This window comes from Terrapene carolina, unplaced genomic scaffold (assembly GCF_002925995.2).
Source record: "Terrapene carolina triunguis isolate 2854851 unplaced genomic scaffold, T_m_triunguis-2.0 Scaffold58, whole genome shotgun sequence".
Lineage (NCBI taxonomy): Eukaryota > Metazoa > Chordata > Testudines > Emydidae > Terrapene > Terrapene triunguis.
In genome coordinates, this window is record NW_020664409.1 from 78,662,183 (window position 1) to 78,683,786 (window position 21,604).

Below are 21,604 nucleotides of genomic sequence, written 5' to 3' on the forward strand. Positions count from 1 at the left end.
TATTTAGAATAAAATAAAGAAATTGAACAAAACAATCAAATAAGGTTTCAGCAGGGAGAAGTTTGATACAGAAGATGACTACCAAGGAGAGCCTATAGAAGGGCTTAACATTAAGGGCTACATGCTACAAAATTAGTAGGTAGGCAACTTATTGTGAGTGCACACAGTCTGGATCAACAACTGACAATGACATAGCAGTAGAAAAGTGAAAATAGAGGGTAATCCTTTCAAATTAAGAGAAGGGGTTGTCAAACATCTGCTGTCTCACTGAACTTCTTTATAGCATTGTTTTTATATAAATATAAACTTTTAACAACCTTTATCTCAGAGACTTCTTTTAGTAGTTTTCAGAAAACCATTTTAGGTACTTACCCCAATTAAACCCTAGTTAAACCTTATTTGCATTTCCTATTTTCTCTGCCCAGTACTGGCAAGTCCAAACAATGCTAATTAGCTGTAACGGAGAAAATAATGCAAACATGAGGTAAGTTCTTAGTTGAATTCTACGCTGGTTCTTTATAAGAGTAATGCCATAGTAAAACTAGTGGCTGCTATGCAAACAAGCAAGCCAAAGCGAAGTATGAAAAACAGTGGTTGACTGGAACAGTAAATAAAACTTGTTTTAATTGTTCTTGTAAGCTCCAAAGACAAGCCATAGATTTTAAAATATATGCCACATGGCCATTGCGTTTTAGCTCACTCACTGTTTATACTACAAGAGAGGAAGATTGCTCTGGTCAGAAGATATTGTTAGCTGATTTTGCAACTGACTCAATGACACATAAACAAATATGGAGATTTTGTAGATCATGACGAATGAGCAGCAGGTTGGACCAGACAGGACTTGTTTGACTTGCTCAACTAGAGCTTGACTCCAACACTTTAAGATGTATTTCAGTCTGCTAGATGTAGCAGAAAAACTCCATCCAAACAAAGAAATCCCCACCAAATATAGTAGGATGATTTCCAGGATCTATTTTCCTTCTCCCACACCTCCAGGCTGGGGAATAAGGATATCACTAGACATCTCCAGTATCCACAAAACAGAAAGGGATACTACCCTATAATTTTCTACTCTTGTCCCTAGTTTTGACCTTGGACCACTTTCTTTGAGGTTGAAAGCTTATTCAGTCTCCAGGTTAGTTCGTTCTAAGGGAGGGGTGGCCAACCTGTGGCTCCGGAGCTGCATGCAGCTCTTCATAAGTTACCATAATATGCGGCTCCTTGCATAGGCACTGACTCCGCAGCTGGAGCTATAGATGCTAACTTTCCAATGTGCCGGGGACTTCTCAGTGCTCAACCCCCTGCTCTGCCCCAGGCCCTGCACCCACTTCACCGCATCCCCTGAGCCTGCCATGCCCTCACTCTCCCTTCCTCCCCACTAGAGCCTGCTGCGCACCGGGCGGCAGGCATTGATTAGTGAGGCTGCCGGCGGGCAGGAGTCGCTGCAGGTTGGAGTGGGGAGAGCTGATGGGGGGCTGCTGACATATTAGTGTGGCTCTTTGGCAATGTACATTGGTAAATTCTGGCTCCTTCTCAGGCTCAGGTTGGCCGCTCCCTGTTCTAAGGGAATCTCCTGAGATCAGACTGCCAAAAACAGTTTTGTGTTGTGATCTGTGTACTAGGACAACAAACTTCAGTTCAGATTACAAATTGGGTTTGATCCAGAATTGTGGATGTGATGAGAATGTTTTTCTTATAAAGTCACCCAACCTTCCATGTCAACACTCCTACGTCATTACAGGTGGGATTTTCAAAAGTACTCATCAATGGCCTTACTCTGATTTTATAGACTTCATTAGGAAAATGAAAAATCACATCCTAAATGTTATCGTACTGTTAAAAATAAAGGGAAAGGAAGGATTAGACCCGATATGGGAACCATCTATTTGCCTTACTCGTACAAATAGTCCTTTTTGGCCCAATAGTTTCTTTCAAGATAACTAAAACATAAGGATTTGGGATGAAATCCTTACCCTATTGAACTTAATGGGAGTGTTCATACTGACTTCAATAGAGCCAGCATTTCACCATTTATTTTTCCAAAAAAAGCTACTGAAGGATTGTACCCTTAGGCCCTCAAGTGGTTTTAAGGTGGCACTATAATTCCTTATTAGAAATGAGCAAATAATTTCTAGTGAGTAATTTATTAAATGAATTGGCTTTTTTCTGTTCAAATTTTGACTTTCTAAGATTTGTTACACACAACTACCCATAGAATCATTTTTATGAATAATTCTTGGTCTATAGATTGTTTGAGCAATTTATTGCCAGCATTTGTTATTCAAAATTCAAGCTGTTACTTACTTTTGACTGGACATGCAGGTTGCAAGGTATTGTTTTTGTCCCCTAATAATTAGGCCCAGTCTATATTCAAAGCTCTACTGGTGTAGCTAAAATAATTTTAAAATCAATTTAGCTAAACCAATGCAAACTTTTAGCGGACACTCTTAAATCAATTTAAATCTGGTTTATATTGATTTGAGCTTAATTGGCTAGTAACTTTGAATATAGACTCAGGTTTATGCAAATATTTATGCGCCTGATTCTGATCTCATGCTGATTTTTACATGATTGAAATCCCATTTAATTAAAGAGAGCTAAGCCTTATTTAAACTGGGGTGAGAGGAGAATAAAACTCCACAAGTTCAAAATTTTCTATATTTGAACATTATAATATTTACTAAAAAATGTACTGTTTCAGTGAATGTTCCTACCAGTGAACACCTTTATGAACTAAAAAGGCATGTGAGCAGAGCTGAAATTGAAATACCAAGCTCTTAGGTGCCTTATGAATAGCTGTTCATCGAGGGAACTACCTTTTACTTGATTAATTAATTAATCCTGCTGTGAAACAGGACAACTAAGTAAATATTATCCTTGTGAAAAAGTATAATGGCTTTATACACTATTTAGGATATAAAATATTATTTATAAAGCACAGCAAGCTTTTGTCTCTAAGCTTTTCTAGCTCTTACTTTTCCTAGGACTTCTGTGCTTACAGACTATATCTTGCCAGATGTGCCACACCATTTGCTACCAGTTGCTCTTAAATTCTGATGGTTGGTGTCATTTTCTGGCATCATGTATCTGTCTTCACTATGAAATGTTTTCTTCCCTGACAAATCCACCAATTTAAAATTCAGTTCATTACAGCCTCATGAAGTATCTATTTTAAGCTTGAAGAATTGAGTGTCTGTCTAATTCCTATTTCTGTGGAGTTACAGGGCAAATGTTGATGCTTCTCTGGAGAACTTCAAATGACAACAACAAAATGAAACACAGAAACGGCCGATAGATGTTAGTGTGATACTGACAGGGCTCAGGAATTGCAAGAATGGGTGGGTAGAGGGTGCAGGTTACTAGTTGACAGGTTTTGGTTGGGAAAAATCCTAAGGCATATACATTAATTTTCCCTACCATGTACTTAATGCCCAAACCAAAGCTGGACGATGCTGTATAACTGAGCAGAACTCTCACAAGTGCCCTTTTATAGTCCTGATCAGGACTGTAAATCTTGTATGGGTAAAACTGGTACAATGCAATTATGTAATAGATACATTTGTCTCTAAGGTAGCTGTAGACTAGTTACATATTTCTGCCAACCATCCCTCTTTACGAGACAATAAATGTTCTTGTTTGTTGTTCTCAGCCATACCCCATTGGCCATCCAGGACTCTTTATATCCCTGAATTCAATAGCGTTGGCCTTTTCCCCTACTCGGCTGGCATTTCAGCTGTCTGCGGGTGGGGGTGGGGCCGGGGCCGATTGTTAAACAGCCCTAAGGAAAAAGTTGCGTGGAGGGCAGAGAGCTCTGATGGGGCCTCGCTCGGGCCTGCGGGCTCCTGGACCATCAGGTCTCCCCCCAGCTCAGCTCAGCTGCTTGCAGCCGGCCCCGGGCAGCTCTTTTCTCAGCTCTCCCCAGCTAGCTCCGTGCTGCCTTGCTCCGCAGCGAGTTGCCTGGAGTTAAGCAGGGGCCTTACCTGAGCGCGCCTCTTCCAATGGCAGCTCACCTGAGAGCCACCTCCATCCAATCAGCTCGCAGTTCGTCCCTCTGCCTTGTATCCTTGAGTGAAAGAATCCAGCTCCTCTCGAGAAAGTTACCTGTGGGCGCCTAGGTCTGCTGCTTTCCGCTCTGTGCCTCCCACTGCCCCAGCACCACGGGAGAGAGCCCAGCACCCAGCCTCTGCCCACATGTGAGGGGGGAGGGGGCTCTACCTGTCCTACCTCTGGGGCTGGCGGAGGGGGGGGAGAGGGAGGAAAGCAGAATTACCAGTAGCTCTGGTTCTCCCGTCCCGGGCGCTCACACACACCTTCACCTGCAAAGACTTGAAAGTCCAGTTTCACCAGAGAGACTGAGGCAGCAGGAAAAGGGGAGAGAGTTCATTGGATCAAACATGTCACAAGAGACGGACAAGTAAGTGATCACAGACATCCTGCTGCTCCTGCCGCTTTGGGCTGATCAGACCAACTGGTTTGTTGTGTTTTGTTGGTGGTGGCTCTGGACCTGCTGGGATTACGATTCTGCCTCGATAAAAGGCACTAGACTGAGGAGGTCGAATAAATCCCAGGGCTGCTGAGCACAAAGCTGCAGCTTAACGTTTCTCCTCTCGCTCTTTTTTATTCGTGTTCCCTTTTCGCTGAGCTTTCTTCCGTGTGGGGGGCTCTTTCTTTTCGCCCTGGAGCAGAGCAGCTCCTTCCACTGGCCTCAGGCCCGGGCCGAAAAGTGGCTCTTGGCTTTTGTGTGAATGCAACAAAGAGCTTTTATATTGGATCACAAACGGCCATCTTCTTCCCCCTTCTCCTTGCACTGGTGCGTGTGGCAGAGAGCAGGAGGGGGAGCTCTGAAGTCTCTCCTGGGGAGTGTCTGGGGAGAGACCCCACTCCAGCTCCTGGCTCGGGACGTTGTGAGGCAGGGGGGTGTTTGAAAAGTGGCTTTTGTGGGATTTTGTTTCCTCCCAACGGGAGTCAGGGAGCCCAGGCACAGTCTTGTCGGCACAGTCTTGTCTGACCGTTGTTCTCTGGGCTGCTTGTCACTTTTAATTACTACCTGCATAGATCTATTTTTCAGTCTCTAGAATCTGAAATTGTTTTTAACCAGGACGTCTTTGCAGCGCCTAGGCCTCTCGCACCAGCCTGCGTGCGATCCCAGGGGTAACGAAATAACTTTTCCAGCCAATTGCCCCAAGAAGCGCCACAATTATTATTATTTTTAAACAGTGCGGAATTAAAACAAACCTGCCCACATATATTTAACGCAAGGACACTTAGCCCCCCCGGTGACAGACACTTTAGCATGCCCTGGTTCTTGTTAAACGTGAAAACAAATCCCAAAGGACGAACTTTGAAAAAGTTTCATCGAACTTGTTACGCGTGAGTTTCGAAGGCCACGAGACGGCAGCGTGTGTGCTGGGGGGCTGGTGTGTACACGGCTGTAGAGTACCTGCCTGGGCTGCAGCCTCCGCTCGCCCGAGCCCTGCCTCCCCCCAGTGTGCGGGGCAGGGGGGTGGATCTCTCGGGGAGTTGGTTTTTCCCTCGGGATTATATTACTCCTTTCAGCGGCGTGAAAGCCCGCTGGCTCCTTGTAGCTTTGTCCGGTGACTTCAGCTCAGGCAGCAGCCGCCGGCCCTGCAGAGCCCGCCGACGCAGGGAAAGGGGCGAGGCGACTACAGGAGGCTGGGGCTGGGGAGCCGATTCTGCTCTGGCCAAAATGTACCTTCTCCTTCCGGGCATGTGCAGGCGCAATGTGCGTCGCCCTGGGAAAGTCACGTCTCGCTGAAGTGGCGGCCTTTCCCCTGCCCAGCCAGCGCGGCTGGGTCAGGCTCGGGGGCGGGTTGGGATCTGAATGGAGGAACCTGGAGGAGAGATGTTTGGGGGTGGGGAGGGACACGGGGGGCCGGGGACCCAAAGGAGGGAGGGCGCAGGAATGGAGGAACCTAGGCCATGAGGAGGAGAGCAGCTGGAAAGGGGCACCAGGGGAAGGGTGGGTGGCTGGGCAGGGGTGAGGGAAGGCTGGGGTAGGACTAGTGATAAGGGGGGGTGGCACCCACGTTGTGCGGATGACGGGAGAGAATGAGCCAGGAGGCGGGTGTGTGGCTGGAGCGATGCCAGGCCAGTGGGAGGTGTGTGGGGGGTGTCAGATATCGGGCCCCTGGGGGGGGCGGGGGTGGAATTTACAATGTGAGGACACCACGGGCAAGGCTTGTCAGTGTGGATAGAGGGAGGGACAGATTTGAGAGGCGTTGAACTGGAAAAACCCACAAGACTCGGCGACAGGCTGCCTGACTTTGTGGGGTGGAAGAGGAGACTAGCAGGGCTGGTGGCTTAGACAGAACGGGGGAAGAAGGGACGGTTTAGAGGGGAGAGGTGACAAATTTAGTCTTGGCCACTTCGATCATCACCTGGCAGGAGGATCCTGGAACGGTAGATGGTGAGGAGCCATTAGAGAAGGAGAGGGATTGTAGTGGAGATCGAGATTTGGGAGTCACCAGAGCACAGATGAGAACTGAAGCCAAGGGAGCAGATGAGGTCAGTAGTGTAAGTTAAGGGATAAGTATAGAGAGAGGCAAGGACAGAGCCCTGAGCGATGCTGGTGTTGAGGGAGGAGCAGCTGAAAGAGAAAAGATAGAGTTGGGTGGGGAACCAGATGACTACAGTGTTCCGAAAGCTCAGGAACAAGAGGGAGTGAACGACTCTGTTAAAAACAATGGGTATGTTAAGGAAGATGAGAAGGGAGAAGAGGCTGTTATGCTTGACAAAGAGAATGATCTTAGTGATAGTGATTTCATTGGAGTAGAGGGGCAGAGCCAGGTTTCAGTGGATCCTGGAGAAAATCGGAGTGGGGAAGCCAGGTGAGGTGAGGGACAAGTCTGCCTGCTCCAGAAGCTCCGAGGCAAAGGAAAGGAAAATAGTTGGAGTAGGTGCAGAAGTGTGCACTTGTCATTACTGTTGCCTGCTAACCATGTGGGGAACACCAGAGGGATAGAGAAGTTGCAGGGGCCATGTACCTCTCAGACATCAACATCTGCCCTCTGCAAGTGTGCCTGTGAAAGATCCTGGGGCAAGGGAAGGGAGGATTTGAAGAGGAAATAAAATGTGGGAAAACGTCACTGGTCTTTGTAGACATAGGTGTGTGAAGCAAGAAGGAAAAGTAAAGTTGTTTATCAAGGATAATGGCAGGGTTGAATAAAGAAGTGTGTGTGTGTGTGTGTGTGTGTGTGTGTGTGTGTGTGTGTGTGTGTGTGAAGGAAGTCTGTTAATTTTGTTTTAATATGTTCAGTATATAATTGTATCTAATTAAAACCTAACCTGCAGCATTATCTCCAGGTGGCATCTCCCTTTACTTTATACATCTATATCTTATATCTATATCTATCTATATCTCTCTATATGTCTCCCAGGGGCAAAACAAGATAGAGATGTTCATTATTATGATGTCAATTAATTCCTGTCAGTTTAATTGGACATTTTTTTGGTTATGTGATATTAATATGTTGGGATAAGCTACCTATGAAAAGATGCACTATTTCTTCTTCTGTGTAGCAGGGGTGAGGAAGGTTGGTGGAAGTTAAATCCTAGTGAGGAAAATAGAAAGGAGCATAAACTCTGGCAAATGAAGTGTAAAAATATAATTAGGAAGGCCAAAAAAGAATTTGAAGAACAGCTAGCCAAAGACTCAAAAAGTAATAGTAACATTTTTTTTAAGTACATCAGAAGCAGGAAGCCTGCTAAACAACCAATGGGGCCCCTGGACGATGGAGATGCTAAAGGAGCACTTAAGGACGATAAGGCCATTGCGGAGAAACTAAATGAATTCTTTGCATCGGTCTTCACAGTTGAGGATGTGAGGGAGATTCCCAAACCTGAGCCATTCTTTTTAGGTGACAAATTTGAGGCCTGGTCTACACTGGGGGGGGGGGCGGGGAAATCGATCTAAGTTATGCAATGTACTTAGATCTACTTACCGCGGTGTCTTCACTGCGGTAGGTTGACTGCTGATGCTCCCCTGTCGACTCCGCCTACGCTTCTCGCTCCAGTGGAGTACCGGAGTTGATGGGAGAGCGCTCAGCGGTTGATTTATCGCATCTTCACTAGACCCGATAAATCGACCCCCGCTGGATCAGTCGCTCCAGAGGTAAGTGTAGACATGCCCTAAGGAACTGTCCCAGATTGAGGTATCATTAGAGGAGGTTTTGGAACAAATTGATAAACTAAACAGCAATAAGTCACCAGGACTAGATGGTATTCACCCAAGAGTTCTGAAGGAACTCAAATGTAAAATTGCAGGACTACTAACTGTAGTCTGTAACCTATCATTTAAATCAGCTTCTGTACCAAATGACTGGAGGATAGCTAACGTGACTCCAATTTTTGAAAAGGGCTCCAGAGGTGACTCCAGCAATAACAGGCCAGTAAGCCTGACTTCAGTACCAGGCAAACTGGTTGCAACTATAGTTAAGAACAAAATTGTCCAACATATAGATGAACATAATTTATTGGGGAATACTCAACATGGTTTTTGTAAAGGGAAATCATGCCTCACCAATCTACTAGAATTCTTTGAGGGGGTCAACAAGCACGTGGACAAGGGGGAACTAGTGGATATAGTGTATTTAGATTTTCAGAAAGCCTTTGACAAGGACCCTCATTAAAGGCAATTAAGCAAAGTAAGCAGTCATGGGATAAGAGGGAAGATCCTCTCATGGTAACTGGTTAAAAGATAGGAAACAAAGGGTAGCAATAAATGGTTAGTTTTCAGAATGGAGAGAGGTAAATAGTGGTGTCCCACATCGGTCTGTACTGGGCCCAGTCCTATTCAACATATTCATAAATGATCTGGAAAAAGGGGTAAAGAGTGAGGTGGCAAAATTTGCAGATGATACAAAACTATTCAAGATAGTTAAGTCCCAGGCAGATTGTGAAGAGCTACAAAAGGATTTCTCAAAACTGGGTGACTAGGCAACAAAATGGCAGATGAAATTCAGTGTTGATAAATGCAAAGTAATGTACATTGGAAAACATAATCCCAACTGTACGTATAAATGATGGGGTACAAATTAGCTGTTAACATTCAAGAAAGAGATCTTGGAGTTATAGTTCTCTGAAAACATCCACTCAATGTGCAGTGGCAGTCAAAAAAGCGAACAGAATGTTGGGAATTATTAAGAAAGGGATAGATAATAAGATAGAAAATATCATGTTGCCTCTATATAAATCGATGGTACGCCCACATTCTGAATACTGTGTGCAGATGTGGTTGCCCCATCTCAAAAAAGATATATTGGAATTGGAAAAGGTTTAGAAAAGGGCAATAAAAATTATTAGGGGTATGGAGCAATTGCCATATGAGGAGAGATTAATAAGAATGGGACTTTTCAGCTTGGAAAAAAGACGACTAAGGGGAGATCTGATAGAGGTCTATAAAATCATGACTGGTGTGGCGAAAGTAAATAAGGAAGTGTTATTTACTCCTGCTCATAACACAAGAACTAGGGGTCACCAAATGAAATTAATAGGCAGCAGGTTTAAAACAAACAAAAGTCAGTATTTTTTCACACAACGCAGTCAACCTGTGGAACTCCTTGCCAGAGGATGTTGTGACAGCCAAGACTATAACAGGGTTCAAAAAATAACTAGATAAGTTCATGGAGGATAGGTCCATGAATGGCTATTAGCCAGGATGGGCAGGGATGGTGTCCCTAGCCTCTGTTTGCCAGACACTGGGAATGGGCGACAGGGGATGGATCACTTGATGATTACCTGTTCTGTTCATTCCCTCTTGGGCACCTGGCATTGGCCACTGTTGGAAGACAGGATACTGGGCTAGATGGACATTTGGTCTGACCCAGTATGGCTGTTTTATGTTCTGATTTGCATGGCCCATGCAGAGAGTCTATAGAATCGCTGCAGCACAGCTCCATGGGCACCCCATACACCTCAGTGTTCAATTGAGTTTAGTGGGAGAACCGGATCCAGTGGATTCACAACTATTCTATGTGGCTCCAGTGGCTATTCTCTCTTAAGAGAAGGTTTATATCAGCAGTCAGGTGACAACAGTAAATAATCAGTCATTTGATTCTAACACTGAACAAGAAACTTTTTTACAAGAAGAAAAAAACCCAGTATTATTCCTGAAGATATTTTCTCTCTCTCTCTGGTTCATTGTACCCTTCTGCCTAGATTCTGTCCTTCCTGGCTTCCTTCTACAGCAGATGTGGGCAAACTATGGCCTGCGGGCCACCTCCGGCGCGCGGGACCGTTCTTCCTGGCCCCTGAGCTCCCGGCTGGGGAGCCTAATCCCTGACCCCTCCCTCACTGTCCCCCCTTCCCTGCAGCCGGGCCATGCTCTGGCCCGCTGCTCCCACTGGGTAGCGTGGGTAGCGCAGCTGGCTCTGGCTGGGTGTTGCGGCTGCGAGCTCCTGCTGCTGGTAAGGGGGCGGGGAGCAGGAGGGTTGGGTAAGGGAGTGGAGGGTCCTGGGGGGCAGTCAAGGAGGAGGGGGAGGTTGGATGGGGCGGAGGTTCTAGGGGGGCGGTCAGGGGATGGAGAACAGGGAGGGTTGGGAGTGAGAGTCCCAGGGGGCCTGTCAGGGGGCAGAGATGTGGATGGGGTCAGGAGGGCAGTCAGGGGACAGGGAGCAGGGGGCTGGGATCCCAGGGGGCAGTTAGGGGCGGGGGGTCCCGGGAGGGGGTGGCCAGGGGACAAGGAGCAGAGGGCGGTTGGATAGGGGGTGGGAGTCCCGGGGGGGGGGCTGTCAGGGGATGTGGATAGGGGTCGGGGCAGTCAGGGGACAGGGAGCAGGGGGGTTGGATAGGGGTGGGGGTCCTGGGAGGGGGCAGTTAGGGGACAAGGAGCACGGGGGGTTGGATGGGTTGGGGATTCTGAGGGGGGCAGTCAGGGGGCGGGAAGTGGGAGGGGGCGGATGGGGGCGGAGGCCAGGCTGTTTGGGGAGGCACAGCCTTCGCTACCCGGCCCTCCATACAGTTGCGCAACCCCGATGTGGCCCTCGGGCCAAAAAGTTTGCCCACTGATTTAAAGAAACAGTACACATACTTGTACCAGCCAGAAGGGCCAACAGCAGTGGTTGCTGTGTGGCCTGGGTGGGGGGGATTTCTGTTCCCCCAGCTGCCATGGAGCACCCCTTTGCACAGTGTCTTTATTTGCACTGTGCACAGATTACAGGATTTTCCTCTACATTAATAAATTAAAACCTTTTAGTATTAATATTTTCTTGCTGCAGTATATATAATTTCATATATAATTCCTAGATCTTCAGACCAGTGATATTAAGTGCACTAGTGATACTGAATAATGCTGGCCTCAGTTTTCATGAGATTTAACTGGTTCATAGGGGCAGATTCATTGTTGCCCTACTACTCCATAGCCAGTGCAGGAGGGCTGAGGGCAAATATAAGGCAGGCATGATGAATACAATTAGTGCAGTGTCCCCTTTGACCAGGCACACAGCCTCTACTAGAAAGGGCCTGGGGCAGGTGGAGGCAGAGCAGGGTCCCCCCGTGCCCTAGTTATTGCCCTCTGCCCAAAGCCCACAAGGACTGTGGCACTAGACTGGGATCTGATACCGCCCCAGCAGCCCTTGAACTGGGGAGACAAGCTGCCTCCCCTCTGTCTTTGTGCCAGCCCTAGTGCTGTGGCAGACTGATGGTGTATAGTTTAGTATTTCATGGTTTGGATGTCTGAAGCCTTCCTTGCACTCTTTTCAGCTTAGCAGAAAGACCTTCTCATGTTCCTTCCTGAGTGACTGTATCTAAAGGTATTTTGCTTTATTTGTTCCCTTTGTCATAGTTAAGTTAGGAAGTTTAACAGTATGATTATCTGAGCCTTTATTTCTGATCTGCTGAATCTCTCTCCTGGCAAGTTGTAATCCTTTCCATATAAGGACCAAGTTTTAAATTGGTCTTGAGCTGTTACAGTAAAACCTTAGAGTTATGAACACCTTGGGAATGGAGGTTTTGTTCGCAACTCTGAAATGTTCGTAACTCTGAACAAAACATTATGGTTCTTCTTTCAGAAGTTTACTACTGAACATTGGCTTAATACTCCTTTGAAACTTTACTATGCAGAAGAAAAATGCTGCCTTTAATCATATGAATTTAAATGAAACAAGTGCAGAAACAGTTCCCTTACCTTGTCAAATTATTTTTTTTAACTTTCCCTTTATTTTTTTAGTAGTTTACTTTTAACACAATGCTGTACTGTATTTGCTTTTGTTTTGGTCTCTGCTGCTGCCTGATTGCGTAGTTCTGATTCCAAATGAGGTCTGTGGTTGACCAGTCAGTTTATAACTCTGGTGTTTGTAACTCTGAGGTTCTACTGTATAAGATTACCCGTTACTCAGCTATTAAATATTTATTTAGGCCATATTTTCAAAGGTATCCACTAGTTTTGAATGCCTCAAATGCCCCTGCGTAAAGCATTGTTGGGCCTGATTTTCAAGTGGTGAGCATCCAGCAACTCCAAGAGAAGCCAATGGGAAGTGCAAGTGTTCAGTACCTGCATTTTTCAAAATGTTGCTCTTATCTATTTCAGTGTCCCTTGAAAAGTGTCTGACTTTGTGTCAAGGAAGCAAGCAGATGAGTGGTTGCTATTCTGAGGAATGTACAGGATTTTCAAGCATAGATTTGCTTGCTAAGAATAAAGTTAGCTAATAGACACATGATGATGAAGGTTGCGTGTCTGTCACGAGGTCACGGAAGTTATGGATTCCTGCCCTCTCTGCACTGGGGAAGGGTTGTGGAGGGAGGCCGGTGGAGATGTGCTCTTAGCCTGGCCACATTAAAAAGCTCATCACCATTGCTATGGATGGGGCATCCGAATGTGAAATCACCTGAAACCAGTTGACACTAGATGTCTTTTGAAAAATATCAATTCAGTGCACTATTGGAGAGTCCTTTGCTTGTATCATATTCTCCAGTAGTCATGGAGAAGATGGTCTGGGCTGTCTTATATTGCTCAAAATAAAACTTCCAAATATTCACCAAGATTCTGGGATTCACCACTGTATGAATCTGTTAGCTTAGTAATGCCCCTCTGAAAAAGCAGTGGCTAAATACGATTTGGGGGTAATGGTAGATAATCAGCTGAACACGAGCTCCCAGAGTGACACCCCAAAAGGGGTAATGCAATCCTTGTATGCATAAACAAGCGAATCTTGAATAGGAGTAAAGACGTTATTTTACCTTTGTATTTGGTACTGGTATGACCACTGCTGGAATACTGTGTCCAGTTCTGGTGTCCACAATTCAAGAAGGATGCTGATAAACTGAAGGGGTTCAGAGAAGAGCCATAACAATGATAAAGGATTAGAAGTGTTGTAGTTGGGTTGGTCCCAGGATATTAGAGAGACAAGGTAGGCGAGGTCATATCTTTTATTGGACCAACTTCTGTTGGTGAGAGAGACACAGAGCTCTGTGTAAGCTCAAAAGCTTGTCTCCCTCACCAACAGAAGTTGGTTCAATAAAAGATATGACCTCATCCACCTTGTCTCTCTAAAAGAATAGAAAACATGCCTGAAAGCGATAGACTCAAAGAGCTCAATTTATTTAGCTTAGCATAGAGAAGGTTAAGCTGTGACTTGATTACAGTCTATAAGTACCTACATAGGAAACAACTCTTTGGTATGGGCTCTTCAATATAACAGAGAAAGGTCTAACAATCCAATGTCTCGAAATGGAAGTGAGACAAATTCAGATTGGAAATAAGGCATACATTTTTAACAGTGAGGGTAATTAAGCATTGGAACATCTACCAAAGGTTATTCTGGAATCTCCATCACGGGCAATTTAAAAATAAACATTAGATGTTTTTCTAAAAGATACTCTATAGGAATTATTGTGGGGATGTGCTATGGTCTGTGCTACAGAGGAGGTCGGACTCAATAATCACAGTGGTCCCTTCTGGCTTTGGAATCTAAATCATAGGCTTCTAATCAATGACTGGAAGAATAACAGCTAATCAGCAGAGAACAGCTAACAGCAATAAGTAACTAGCTCTGACCTCCCAACAGATTCGGTACACTATCCTTCTTTTCTCTAATGATATCAAATATGTAAAGAGGAAGATAATACTTCCTTCTGAAAGAATGACTAATTAAACCATATTAAGAGTGTTTGAACTGTGGAGAAATCAAATATTGCAACATCCTTGTAATTTGTGAATATATGCCTAATAACTATTGCCTCAAATGAGAGAGACACTCACAGACTTGCTATTTTCCCTAGTAGTAGTAGAATGCAATTCTGTCCCTAGTATTGAAGAATTTATCTATTTTATGTTTGAAATAAACTAAGATTTTATGATAATATGCTTTTTCCATTGTGAGAAGTCGTGGCTCGAAAGAGGTTAGGACTATTGCATTTGTGCTTTCCATATGATTGTTGCATCTTCAGAATAGAAAGTCTCTTTAGAGAGCTGCATTGCTGATGCTACAATTATTGCATTCCTATTAACTTCAGTGAGAGTTTTGAGTGAACCAGGGCTGCAGGCACAAGCCCTACAATGCAACAAGTCCAAGAAGCTTTGTCATTGCTACTTGGAGATTAAAGAAGTGCTGTGGGGCCACCTGCACAGAGAGATCTGTTAAACAATCTCGTATATTTCCTGTCAAAAGAATCAAAATACAGAGGGACCTGGATATAGGTCCTGATACAAAGCCCATTTAAATAAATTCCTGTTGACTTCACTAGGCCTTGAATCAAGCCCATGGTGCAAATCCAGAAAGTCCTCCGTTCTTTGAAGATATGCCACATAATATTGTCCTACTTAATAGAGTGAAACTTTCCTTCTGTAACTACCCAAAGGTCAACAAAAATTGGTTGCGTAATAGAAATTGTTTTTAACTAAGTCAAACAAAACTGTATTTGAAACCACAGAGATACTTTAAAGTCTTTACTTAAGACAGGAAACTGATTATTAGAGGTGGACCTTAGTTCAGGTTTTACTGTATATTTTTTATCTTTCTTTCTGTGTCAAATACTTTTCTGTAGCTGCCTTTGACACATTTAATAACATATCCATGTTCCCAATATACTTTATTTTCCCTCAGAGATTAGTGTAGGCAATATAATTGCTTTTAGTCATTCAGCATGTTTGATCTTGTTGAGATTTGTCATTATATTGAAGAAGAAAAATTTACCTAGAATTACAAAAGAGTCCCAAACTAGCACTCCTTAGTAGGCAAACTCCCATTGCCTTCAATGGGAGTGTTGTTTGATTGAGGAAGAACTGCCGATTGGGCCAGAGGTCTGGTATCTTCTTACCTGTAATTTCCAAATAGTCTAAACACTTATATTTTACTCTTCTTTGAAGTTATTTGTGTACAGTACATGTTTGCAGGGTTGGGGTGAAGTCTATTATAAGGACTTTATGTCTTCCTCTGAAGCTTTAGTATTGTCCATTACTAGAGACAAACCATCTGACTAGATAGACCATTTTCTTATTTGAGTATGGAAATTCTTATGCTTCTTTATAACTTTGGACACTGCCATCTAATTGAGGCCCAGATTTTACTGGCTATTAAACTGTAATTTCTGGAACAAGTTCTCTGGATTCCAACATATCTATTAAATAAATTAAAAAGTCATAGTGAGACAATGGTATATTTTATTCTTCACCTCCTGCCCACAAAAATATATTGTGAGTAGAGTTTGGGCTGACCTAGAATTCTCAATTCAAATCTCTTCAAGTTCTAGGAAAGTCAAGACAATGATCAGAACTTTTTGGCTTATGCTTATTTCTGTAATGGACACAAGTAGAACTTCAGTTTCAAACACTCTCAAACTTGGAGAAAATTTAGATCTGGATCTTAAAGTTGTGAACTGGGCCTATCACAAAAGAGAATTTTTGTTGTCGTTTACCCACACTTTCAAATTTGTTCAGGATGTGTCCTCCCTTTAGCTACGTGTCACTCAAGCAGGGCTTTCCCGTGCAACTTGTGTGTGGACCCTGGGTTTAAATCTAGTTTATATCAGCTTCACACATCTGTAAAATTTACAAGCACAAGCTAAACTGATCTAATCAGTTTTAAAATGATGTAAGAGAATCCACACACAAAAATTGCACTGGTTTAACTAAACCAAATGAAATTAAACTGGCACAATGTCTGTGTTGAGACAAGCCCTCCTTTAGTATCTTTTCACACTTCTATATAGTGGCATGTTGCCTGCAGCCTAGAAGTTTGGTGACTTATTTAACAGCTGCTACAAGCTGCCACATAGATCATTTCCAATTCTGAGCTTGTGTCTCAGCCTACTTGCATCATATTGTATCATTTGAATCAAATATTTATTTGAAATGCAGTTGTAAATCTGACAGGTTTGTTGATCTACACATTTACTCATTCATCTAGAAAGCAACTACACAACAGCACATAACAAGAATCAGCATATCAGAGAGAAACTCTTAATAAGGGCACGTCTGTACTTGAAACTTGTTGCAACTTTTGTGTATCCGCATTAAGTGATCTGCATTAAGTGATCCACAATAACTGTTGTGCAAGCAGTTTGTATACACCACACTGTTATCCTGCATTGTTTTGTTTCTAAATAAATGCTCAGCATTCTGGTCAGCCATCCCATGATGCATTGCTCTGTAGCTATGCTGTATGCATTCTGGGATTTTTTGCACTGTGCATTGTGGGGTATCTATTGGCAGGCAATGGAACTGTGGGGCTGAGGGACAAACTAAATAATTACCATGATTCCTCTTATTTCATCCCATCATCCATCTGGCTTTTGTGAGCTAGCCAGCACCATTTTCAAAGCACTGTCAGGCGTCATAGAGGATACATATGAGAGCACTATATTCATCACCATCTAAATTCATCCAGTATTCTTTAGAACCAGGGCAATAGAGGCCCTGTTAAGGAGGATGACATTGAACACACATTTCTCCTAGATCTCTTCCTGGGGTGGCTTCGCTTGACAGAGAGCTGCTTTTGGGTGCAGACAGATAGCACTTACTGGTGAGACAGGATAATGATGCAGACCTGGGATGACTAACAGCAGCGGCAGACCTTCAAGATATCAGAAGTCACTTTCCTAGAAATTTGTATAGAACTGGAGCTGCAGTAGCAGAACACTGACACGAGAGCTCTTGTCAGTGTGGAGACGCGCACGGCCACTGCTGCCTGGAAGCTCACAACCATTGATTGCTACTGGTCAGTAGCTAAGCAGTTTGGTGTTGTTAAATCAACAGTCTGGGCTATTGTCATGGAGATGTGTATGGTCCTGGGCATCAGTCTGGGCTATGCACGGAGGTTATTAATGGGTTTGCATGGTTTGGTGTTCCCAAATTGTGCTGCGCACATTGATACGACCTGTGTGCATATTCTTTGCCTCCTCACCCTCCAGCCTTGGAGTTAATCAACAGGAAGGGATATTTCTTGATGGTGCCGCAAAGCGTAGTTGATCACTGTCGACAATTCACTAATATTGACATTGGGTGGTCTGGAAAGGTCCATGATGCCAGGATCTTTAGAATCTCTGGAGTTTTTTCCTGCAATGAGAAATTGAATTTTTGCTCCCATGGTCTCAATGGACATTGATGGTGTTTGCAGATGGTGTTTGTAGCCATATTGGTCCTGGGATATGAGAGAGTCCAGTTAATATCTTTTATTGGACCAACTTCTGTTGGTGCACAGGACAAGATTCCACCAGTCATTCTAGAGACTCAGCTTTACCATATGTTCCCCTGACTTTTGAAGCCTTTTACTCTACACTTGGATAGGAGAAAGGAACTGTTTAACTATACTGTGACAGGGTGCACTCACTGCTGGTGGCGCCTCTTTCTGGCCATCCCAGGGATTAGCTCTGCCAGGTGCTGTGCCCCCCTTCTAGTGGTGTCTTCACCCATCCTGTCTCATCCTGAGGCCCCTCTTGTTCCAGGAACTGCAGCCTCCCATTTGTGACTTGGCTCTCCAACGAGGTCACTAGGTGATTTCCCTTTCCGGGGTTAGGAAAGTCTCTTCTCACAATAGGCTCAGGCAGTTTTCCCTGTTCACTGCCCTGCCAGTGCCACTTCCCTAATGGCTGGTTGGGGAACCCAGGCCCAACCTCTACTCTGGCTTCCGGCTCAGGGACCCTGTAGTCAGCAGTCAAGGCCTGTTCCACCCATATCTTGCTGCATTTCCCTGAGCCCTTTCCTAACCTTCTGGTTCTCCCTTCCTTCTCTGGATCTGTCACCTTCACACCACTCCCTCCTCCTAGGAAGCAAGTGCAGGCTACATGCCTCTGCAGCTTCCAAACACTCCTCCCTCCTTCCAGGGAGTGACTGCAGCCTTTCCCATCAGCCCTTTTCTGTTGCCAACTTCCTGGCTTCATAAAGTGAGGACAGCTCCTCCTCCAGCTGGACTTCATCAGCAAATTAGGCCTTAGCACTCCTTGGCTCTCTTCCAGGTGTGGCTTATGCATTAATTGGCCTAATTTACCCCATCAGGCCTTGTGTGGGGTGGACACCCCATCACCTATACCTTGAGTGTTGCAGAATGACAGTGGACTGTGCATTTGGGAGATTGATAGATAGATATTGGGGTTTGATGTCTAGGCTAGATGAGAAATAGCTGCTACTTATGACAGCTGCTTGCTGTGTTTTTGCACAGCCTTTGTTAGAGCAAGGGAGAGAGCCTTGCAGATGGATGGGAGGAGGAGGTTGGCATACTTGATGAACATTTTCAACAGCCAGAGAAGATGCCTCTGTGAAATGCTGCAGCTACTGAGGGGCACAGTTCAAGATGTGTTATGTTCCTACTATGAGGCTAGGGGTCACTTGTGAACAATGTATATGCTTTTGTATATCATATTGCCTCTATATAAATCCATGGTACGCCCACATCTAGAGTACTGTGTGCAGATCTGGTTGCCCCATCTCAAAAAGGATATATTGGAATTGGAAAAGGTTCAGAAAAGGGCAACAAAAATGATTAGGGGTATGGAACAGCTTCCATATGAGGAGAGATTAATAAGACTGGGACTTTCCAGCTTAGAAAAGAGACAACTAATGGGGGTATGGTAGAGATCTATAAAACCGTGACTGGTATGGAGAAAGTAAATAAGAAAGTGTTATTTATTCCTCATAACACAAGAACTAGGAATCACCAAATGAAATTAATAGGCAGCAGGTTTAAAACAAACAAAAGGAAGTATTTCTTCACACAACACACAGTCAACGTATGGAACTCTACCCAGAAGATGTTGTGAAGGCCAAGACTATAACAGGGTTCAAAAAGAACTAGATAAGTTCATGGAGGATAGGTTCATGAATGGCTATTAGCCAGGATGGACAGGGATGGTGTCCCTAGCCTCTGTTTGCCAGACACTGGGAATGGGTGACAGGGGATGGATCACTTGATGATTACCTGTTCTGTTCATACCCTCTGTAGCAGCTAACATTGGCCACTGTTGGAAGCAAGGATACTGGGCTAGATGGACCTTTGGTCTGACCCAGTATGGCCGTTCTTATGTATACAGCTTAAATCAGGATCACTGTGCTCGTATTAATGTATACGTACAGTACTGTTAGCTTTTGACATTCTGCATATAGGGATTCTAGTATACTCTATGTGGGAATTTTTAACATAGCGTATGGATGGATTGTATTATAGTGCATGTGAAGGTGGGCATTCTTATGAATTAGGTTAGTGGACATATGCATTTTCATGAATTGTTCTAGATGAAAAACCATGCAAAGACATTTTCAATAATTTTAAAATAAATAACAAATACAGTACACCAATTTGAAAGTTGTGATCAGTAAAAAAGTATTCAACATTCATAAGATTGTGTAAATTGAAAAACACTTTAAAACATTTAAGTTATAAAGTATAGTGTGCAAATAAGTTTATGCTTTCAAAGTCATAAATGTATGTATGTAGGGCACTCAATACTGCTCTCTGCATCTTGGAATATGGGCTGATGGTAGAAGGGAATCTCCCTGTGGCTCACGGAACATGATTTTCTTTATCTTGTGCCATAGACTGCCTAGAAAAAGAACTTTTTCCTGGCATTGTTGCAGTGAATGGTGTGTCCCAAAATGTGGAATTTCAGAGGTAGAGGGCTGCACAGGTGCATAGGCTAGGGCATAGGCCTTGACCAGAGAGCCACTATGCTCTAGTCTACAGGACAGTTGTTTGCCTTTCCATCATCTGCAGCAGCTGTGTATATATGGACCTAGCCATGTCCCTGTCCTTTTCTTTCTCCTTTTCTGTCATGCTGCAGGAACCCTTCCCTCCACTCCTCTGTCATTTATCTCTCCCGGGATGTTCTTTGAACATGTCATGCCATATCATCTCTTGAGCTCCTCTTCCTCCTATGCAGATTGGACAGATGTTCACGCAGTGTTAGCACCCTATCCCTGCTCATTATAAGGTTCTGCTGCGATGACAAAAAAAAAAAAAAAAAAAGAGAGAGCGAAAGGACAACTAGTTACTGTTCAAATTGAAGTCTCCATGCTAACAGTAACCAAATGTTGCTTTTTCCTTAATTTTAGAATTCTATTCCTGAATCTCTTCCCAGTCTTGGGTGAGCTTGGAGATGGTAGGATGTCTTCACAATCTTCTCTGTTTTAACAGGACACCTTCACCTGTGATTTGAGGGGGGTGATTTGTTTAGCCAACTTGGGGAAAGGGGTAATAAATACATGGTGGGCTGTGGGTGTTGGGGTGGGGGCTATCTAAAGATGGTGCAGAAGAGGCAGGGTAGTAATTACACGTGCATCTCTGCAGGCTGTCCTTACTTTGGAGGATGTTACTCTGAGGCAGGTCACCAAAAGGCAGAGAAGAATTCTGTTCAAAAAGGTCATTGACAAAGCAGAAAAATATGCTGTGCTGCTGTTTATCAGGATGGTGCCCACAGAGCTGGGGTGCAACTAATATGGAACCACAAACTGTGGGCAGTGAGAGAAGAGCTGCATTGCTGTGCAATCTTCTTGCCAAAGCAGAATACTATCTTTGGCTTAGGTTCTGTTTTTAAAACACCCATGAAACAGCACAAAGTGCCCTGTAAAATAAATAGAATGCTGCAGTAGCCCAAAGGGAGCTGAAATCCTTACAGTGCCTAACAATAATTTTATTTTTGGAAATGTTTATGTTCCGTTACTTTTCTGATTTACCTCATAATACTGCGCATTGGCTAAAAGCTGAGGGCATTAATGAAACTGTGAGCAAGATACATGATTCTGGTGTTTTTCTTTTCTGTGTCGACCACTACAATAAAAATGCCTTTACTTTACACCATCTGCTTTTTAACCCATGCGGTGCCGCCATCTTGGCTGGGGGGGGAGGGGTTATTCATAGATTCATAGATTCTAGGACTGGAAGGGACCTCGAGAGGTCATCGAGTCCATCCCCTGCCCTCATGGCAGGACCAAATACTGTCTAGACCATCCCGGATAGACATCTAACCTACTCTTAAATATCTCCAGAGATGGAGATTCCACAACCTCCCTAGGCAGTTTATTCCAGTGTTTAACCACCCTGACAGTTAGGAACTTTTTCCTAATGTCCAACCTAAACCTCCCTTGCTGCAGTTTAAGCCCATTGCTTCTTGTTCTATCCTTAGAGGCTAAGGTGAACAAGTTTTCTCCCTCCTCCTT

General features: G+C 44.2%; 1 protein-coding gene across 1 annotated transcript in view; it reads left to right on the plus strand.

The window, feature by feature from the left end:
- Window positions 1–479: 479 nt before the first annotated feature.
- Window positions 480–21,604, plus strand: part of GRHL2 (grainyhead like transcription factor 2) — a 112,547-nt gene continuing 91,422 nt past the window's right edge. Inside the window, exons 1-2 of the mRNA XM_026659869.1 lie at window positions 480–484; window positions 1,088–1,138. Of these exons, the coding sequence (XP_026515654.1) occupies window positions 480–484; window positions 1,088–1,138 (56 nt within the window). The remainder of the gene's footprint in view (window positions 485–1,087; window positions 1,139–21,604) is intronic.